Source organism: Glycine max, chromosome 10 (assembly GCF_000004515.6).
Source record: "Glycine max cultivar Williams 82 chromosome 10, Glycine_max_v4.0, whole genome shotgun sequence".
NCBI lineage: Eukaryota > Viridiplantae > Streptophyta > Magnoliopsida > Fabales > Fabaceae > Glycine > Glycine max.
In genome coordinates, this window is record NC_038246.2 from 3,070,111 (window position 1) to 3,076,970 (window position 6,860).

The 6,860-nt window shown below is 33.6% G+C and overlaps 1 protein-coding gene across 1 annotated transcript; it reads left to right on the forward strand.

Annotated features, from left to right (window-relative positions):
• The first annotated feature begins 836 nt into the window (after positions 1-836).
• On the forward strand, positions 837-3,783 carry LOC100305592 (putative HR-like lesion-inducing protein). The gene is made up of 5 exons (NM_001250663.2): positions 837-999; positions 2,000-2,114; positions 2,786-2,875; positions 2,982-3,080; positions 3,209-3,783. Exons 1-5 carry the CDS (start codon positions 932-934, stop codon positions 3,305-3,307), a joined length of 471 nt encoding a protein of 156 aa, NP_001237592.2. The 5' UTR covers positions 837-931; the 3' UTR covers positions 3,308-3,783.
• The last annotated feature ends 3,077 nt before the right edge of the window (positions 3,784-6,860 follow it).

Genomic DNA, 6,860 nt, shown 5'->3' on the forward strand with positions numbered 1-6,860 from the left:
AAACAAAAAAACCACTTCCGGAAGAAGTGGTTCTTCCGGAAACACTCCGGAAGAAGGGTTCTTCCGTAAAGGTCTTCCGGAAGTTTGAAACTTCTTCCGGAAGTGCGAGTCTTCCGGAATTCTTCCGGATGAACCACTTCTTCCGGAAAGTTCCCGGAAGACGTTTTCCGGAAGTCTTCCGGAAGAAGTGTTCTTCCGGAAGACGTTTGGTTACTTCCGGAAGAACACTTCTTCCGGAAACTTTCCGGAAAACGTTCTTCCGGAACTTCCGGAAGAACCCCTAAGGGGTCTTCCGGAAGACTCCTCCATCAGCGATTTCCGCCATTTTTTCCGGCGTCCTCTCGTCTTCTCCCCTCTCGTCTTCTACCCTAGGTTTCGTCTTCTACCCTAAGGTTCCACTAACCTAACGTTACACTAACCTACCCTAATGTAGTGCATAACAAAACCAAAGCTAAGAAGAAGGCCACCTACCTCGAAGCAAATGGGTCCAAGGGCTGTCGGAGAAGCTCGCGGAGAAGAAGCTTGTCGGGGAAGAGAGAAGAGAAGAAGCTTTTTGCGGAAGAGCCACAGTGAGAAAAAGAGAGAATGCTTCCGGGAAGAAAAGAAATGCTTTTTATATTTTTAACTGAAGGGCAAAATTGACCTTTCATTGAATTGCTGGGTGCACCAGCAATATTGCTGGGTGCACCTAGCATATCCCAGTGATCCACTTTCCATAACTTAAACGGCCCAACAAGAGGCCCAATTGCCACCAGAATCCACATCTAGACAGACGAATTGACTATAATACCCTTGTTCTCTCACTTTTAATTTCAAATCTTTTCCTTCTCTTTCTTCTATTTTCTGCCGAGGAAAAGAAAGAAAGAAAAAAAAAAACAGCGCCCTAGATTTGCTCTTCTTTGCTTCGGAAGAAAGAGAAAAACAAATAACAATGGCGTTCGCTTCTTTCCTCGGCAGAGTTCTCTTCGCTTCCGTCTTCATACTCTCTGCTTACCAAGAGTCAGCAACTTCTTTTTTTCTCCTTTCATTTTTTATAGAATTTGATGCATACAATGTTATTTTTTGTATTTTTTATTCAAAACAAACGAATTAATTAAAGTTTCTGGATTCTCCGTAACTTGCTTCCGTAGATTTGGCTATTTACTTGCTGTGGTAGTTGGATCCGTTACGTTTAAGGGTTGAAACCGCTTGTCTAAGTAAAACAACCGCTTAGATCTGCGTTTACTTTTTCATGGTCGATCCATTAAGATTTCGAAGACAACGTTTTCGTGTTAGATATTTAATTATTCTGACGTTATCATGTTAACTAGTTGTGCTCAGATTTGGTTGAAGTGCGAGGAGCTCGAATTTATTTTTGGTTTTTTGAATATTTCTAATTATTAAATTAATTCTTGTCTAGGCCGCAGATTTATATGTCTGATTTCATTTCCTTGTGAAGGGATATTATCTTAAAGCTGGAATATGGTATATTTATGTTATTATGTTTAATCTTGGTTGGCCCTTGATATGAAATAAATCGTATTGGGAGGAGAATACTTGTGTGCACCCCCATCCTCTGACGTAGATGTGTCACTCCTTTCGGACCTTGGTCAGAAAAAAAAATACTTACCATATTTTGCTGTGTAATGAGTAATTTGGCTTTTGCTTGACCATGTTCTCATTCTTACTGAATTGGGTTGCTTTGAATTCTTGTGTGTGACTTCATTATTATGATTTTACTATACATTCAATTGTGCTTGATTTAGAAATTATTCGTTGTGGGTTTGGAGGAGTTGATGGGGTTGGTTGCTTTGCTTGTGTTGTGCTTACTTTCCATGTTGACTTAGAGACTAAGGTTAATAATTAAGTTCTTTCAATTTGATGTTTTAATTTTGCAAGCACTCTTTTGCTAATTAATTGTTGACTGATTCTCTTGACTTTTTTGTGGTCCATCCCCGCTTTGGTTTTTGTGCTTTAAGTGAATTATCTTGTTTAATGTGTCTTTTGTGTTTTACTATAGATTTAACGAATTTGGAGTTGATGGGGGACCTGCAGCAAAAGCACTCAGACCTAAGTTTGATGCCTTTACACATCGAGTGCATTCTCAAGTTGGCTTTCAACTTCCTGAGATTGATGTTAGTCTCTCTCTGTCTCTCCCTCCCTCTCTCTCTCTCTCTCTCTCTCTCTCTCTCTCTCTCTCTCTCTCTGTCTCTCATGTGCATATGCTGTATGCAGGTGTGTGTCTTTTTTGGAAAAGTAGGTTTGTGCCTGTTTTCAATTTATAGTAATTGAAGAATTTATCTAATACTACAATAGTAAATAGTTATGTAATACTATCTTGCAGAACTTGCAGTGTATGTTGACGGATGATTGTACCCTTTCACTAAAATAAAAGGAATGTACTTGATTTGAAAAAGAAGAATGAGCCATTGAGGACATGGTATTAGTGGATATTAGTATTGCCTTTATCCTTGAGGTTTATTTGGGCTTGCCCATACCAAATTTAGGGTTCTCAACTGGCAAGGTTATTCAGCCTGTGTTAGCCATGAATGATAAAATTGAGAAGAAAAATAAAAACAGTTGATCTGTCAATAAAATTGATAATGTTGGGGGATAGACAAGGGTTGGGGAAGTTATGCACAATTTAAAATTACAATTGAAAATAATTGACTTTCTTGCATTAGGACTGTTATGTACATATAACACCTTATCTTATACATCAAAATGTAATTTTCCTCTCTCTTGCATGCATATTATATTATCTTGTATGGTAGAATTTCTCTGATATCACTGATGTTTTGAACAGCTGAAATTTTTAATTGCTGGGGCTATTGCTCTGAAGGGCCTTGGAGGGGTTCTTTTCATATTTGGCAGCTCTTTTGGAGCTTTGCTTCTGGTTTGTAGTCAAATCTTCTCTATGAATATATTGGATTTCATTTTCTTCTCATGTGCTTTATTTTTCTAGTTATAACTCTTAATTTAATTTTTTTTCTTGGCATTAGCTCCTGCACCAGCTGATTGCTACCCCAATCCATTATGATTTTTACAATTATGACAGTGAGGACAAAGAATTTACTCAACTGTTCATCAAATTTACACAGGTTGGAGCAGTGATTTTTTTAATTTTTAATTTCGGATTTATTTTCATGTGTGCCATATTCAAGCTGTTATTACAATGTGACTTGATGTATTTTTGCACTTGTTCATCAAATATAATTACTCCTTGCAGAACATGGCTCTTTTCGGGGCTCTATTGTTTTTCATTGGCATGAAAAACTCCATCCCTAGAAGGGTACCCAAGAAGGCTCCAAAGACAAAAACCTATTAGTTTTTGCAGCATTGGACCCCTTTCATTGGGGGCTGTTGTTTCCTGGTTCTTCATCATATCCTCTCCAATCTGCCAGGATTTGGGTTGAGTACTCTCTGGTTCAGAATCAATCTTCCTCCCTTTGAGCTTGGTAGTTTTGGCTTCACTTGGATTAAATTATTGGCTATTATTATTTTTGTATGATCTGTTATCATGGCGTTAGAAACTATCTTTCAATTGCTAAACTTGTCTTTCAAAAAGGAAAACAAAAGGATGAGAAGCCTTTGCGCATAATCTTCAGAGTGTCACTTTCATTCTGTTTTATCTATCTTGATGTAAAGTCTTTGAAAGTCTGGCACGTGATGTTATTATATAACTCAACTTGAGTTCTCCACTACCTCCCGATTTGTGTTTCCTTCCTCTCATTTTTTTTATTTTCTTCTTGTACCTGTATTTTACCATCATGTTATATGATGATTTCTCCACTTTCAAAAACATAAATTTGTGTTGGGCATGGAGGGAAATATTGCGGATCAATTGAGCTTGCGTTGCTTTGGTGGATTAGGTTTTTGAAAAAGCAAAACAGTTAATTTGGATAATTTTTAATAAGTAATAAAAAAAGAATTAATGACCTAAAATGATTCAATTGGTAAAATTTATCCGTTTAAATTAAGAAGTCAGGATTTTCTTATATTTGGAATGCATGGTGTTTGGTAGGGTTGACATTGAAATTTCTCTGCCTCAGAATCATGTGAATCATGCTTTTTAGGAATCTTAGTTATGTAATATTTTTATCGCATTAAATAACTTAATAAAGAGTAAGATGATATTTTTTCTATATTAAAAAAATATTTTCATGAAAAACTGATTAAAAAAACATTCTTTGAAAACATTATTTCCTAGCAATATTTTTAAAATTAATATCAAATATAAGAAATTAAGGTTTTTAATCCATGATTCTTTGAAATGGAGTTTTATTTTTTTATTATTATTAGAATTCATATTTGTACCAGTATTGAAATTCAAACAAAGTACACAGTAACAAATATTTAGCCCAACACTGTCTCATCTTTGTGTGTTGGAAGAAGGTGATTTTGGAAAAAAGGTAGCACAATCAGAATGAGAAATAAAAACAATGGAGTATTAACATATGTTTAGGGTGTGTTTGGAATATCTATAAACACTAGATTATTTCAATAATGTATTATACCCAAAATTACTCCTAATAGCAAGGGTGTTTGTTATTTAATTTAAATTAGTTTTTAGATGAAAAACTATTTATTTGGTCATAAAAATAAATTAGTATTTGGTTTGATTTGATTAGTTTTATTATAATATTTAAGTTCATCTAGTCTAATTTTATCTTCTATAGTTTGAATTAGATAGACTTTTTTATATTATTTAGAGACAACAAAGTTAAAATGAATTTTGCACTGAAGGAGAAAAAAGAGAAAAGATCATAAAACACTTTGAATATTTAGAGAAGTTAGACTATTTATAACAATGACAATTAAATTTTCTTATTTTCTATAGCAATAACATAGGACCATAAACATTCAATGCAGAAGTGATAATGATCCACATGACACAGTACTAAGCACAATAAAATACCACACACAAACATAACGTAATCTTATTAGCTCATTGTTTGCTTTTCGGATTATTCATTCTCTCTCATTTCTAGCTCTAATTTTACTGGGTCATTTTATTTTCAAGGTATTGTGTATCACATTTTCGTTTCCATTTTATTCCTCACAATACTCTCCAAATTTGAGTTTCCACCAGTAAGGATGCTCAAAATTTGAGTTTTCATCCTTTAGCTGTCTTTCTCTCATGTTTTGCATGAACTAGTTAGGTCATGTGTTCTGTTTTTCTTCTTTTTTTTTTGTTTTAAACTTTGAACATGAATCTTCGTCTAGGCATAAACTCCATCCACTTTAAATAGTTTAACATTGTCAACTAGGGTAAAGATTAGATTGGGAGACCCGAGAATGTCTCCCACCATGAGAAGGAAACTGTGAACCTCTTGGATGTATTAATTTTTTTAAAAAAAGAATGGATGTATTAATTGTGAACTCTTTTTTGAATTTTTTTTTAAAGAAAATACGACGAATCTGAGTGTCACATTAGACTTTAGGAGCACAAATTCTACCAATTTAACTGAATCTATGAAGTAAAATGAAATTGAAAGCTTAGTCAAAATCTAAGGATTGATATTAAATGATGTCGCAAAACTGATAAATTTGAAGGGACTGACACCTAATATGGACAATCGTGATCGATCCTCCAATACCCTTTTGTTGCTTGTGGATTACTTGTGTTGAAAGAACAATCAAACTGTTCAAGACCCATCAAAATTCAGAATGAATGGTGATGGAAAACGTTAGCAAGTTTGAAACTCGGGGGCAAAGGAATGAGGGACTTAATTGTAATTTAAAACAAAATTTAGAATGATAACAAATAACAAATGACGAAGAGATTGCGAGAAAGAAGTTTGCAACTGCATAGCAAATGAAAAGTATCTTCTAAAATATTGTGTTTCAAAATTTCAAACCAAAATTATTATTATGCATGGTTTCTAGCATTCACAATGGTAGATAGAAGAATCTTCCTAAAGTTTCTAATATTCAGAGATTATTAGATTTGGACCCGTCAGGAAAAGAGAAAATGAAGTGTAAAATCGAAAGAAAAAACAAACGTGAAGAAAAGTGAAAAGGAAAATGTGAACAATCAATCTCATAATAAATATATCTAACGGTAAAAAAAAATTGCCTTCCCACGTTGAGAGACATTCTCAAGTTTGCCACCCTAGTCTCCATCGTAAATAGGTGCACCTAGTAGATACTTGACTGAAAGCGATTTTGAATTTTGAAGCATAGATCAAGGAATTCTACACTCGTATACAAGTTCTTAGTACTTCCCAAATATAATATAACTTATCAATTATCATCAGTGGCGAATTTACAGCCAGTCGAGAGTATACACTTGATTCTCTTATTTTTCAAAATTCATTAAATTTATAAATAAAATCTTATATTTTTATATTTTATTTTATTTATATTTATATAATTGAATCCATTGATTTTATTTTTTTATAATTTACACCCACTAACTTAGGGTCTTGAATCCGTCTAAGATTATCAATTATAAAATTAGAATATATCCAAGAGGTGTTGTGTGCATGTTGACAAGAAAATTGACAATCTCCATCTGCTCCAATAAGCACTGCAAGCATAATCTCGTTCTTTGATTTCCTCACCATTACCTCGATTTCTACAAATCCTTCCCAATGAAATGGACCAACGTGTGATGAGAAGGAATATGATGCCTTGTTTTAGTATGCTAAATATTTGGCGAAAGAAAAGAAGATGCAAGTTTTAAGCATGTGAAGTTATAATTCATTAAACAAGGAAATTTCACACCAGTATCAAAGTATATTGTTGTAAAGGAAAGGTCATATCAATGTACAACTTTACTATTATAGTAATATTTTATAAATTAAATAAAACTTTGAAGATTTTTTTAAAAAAAAATTAAAAAATAGATATTTTGGTACATTTAAAAATTGTTTCAC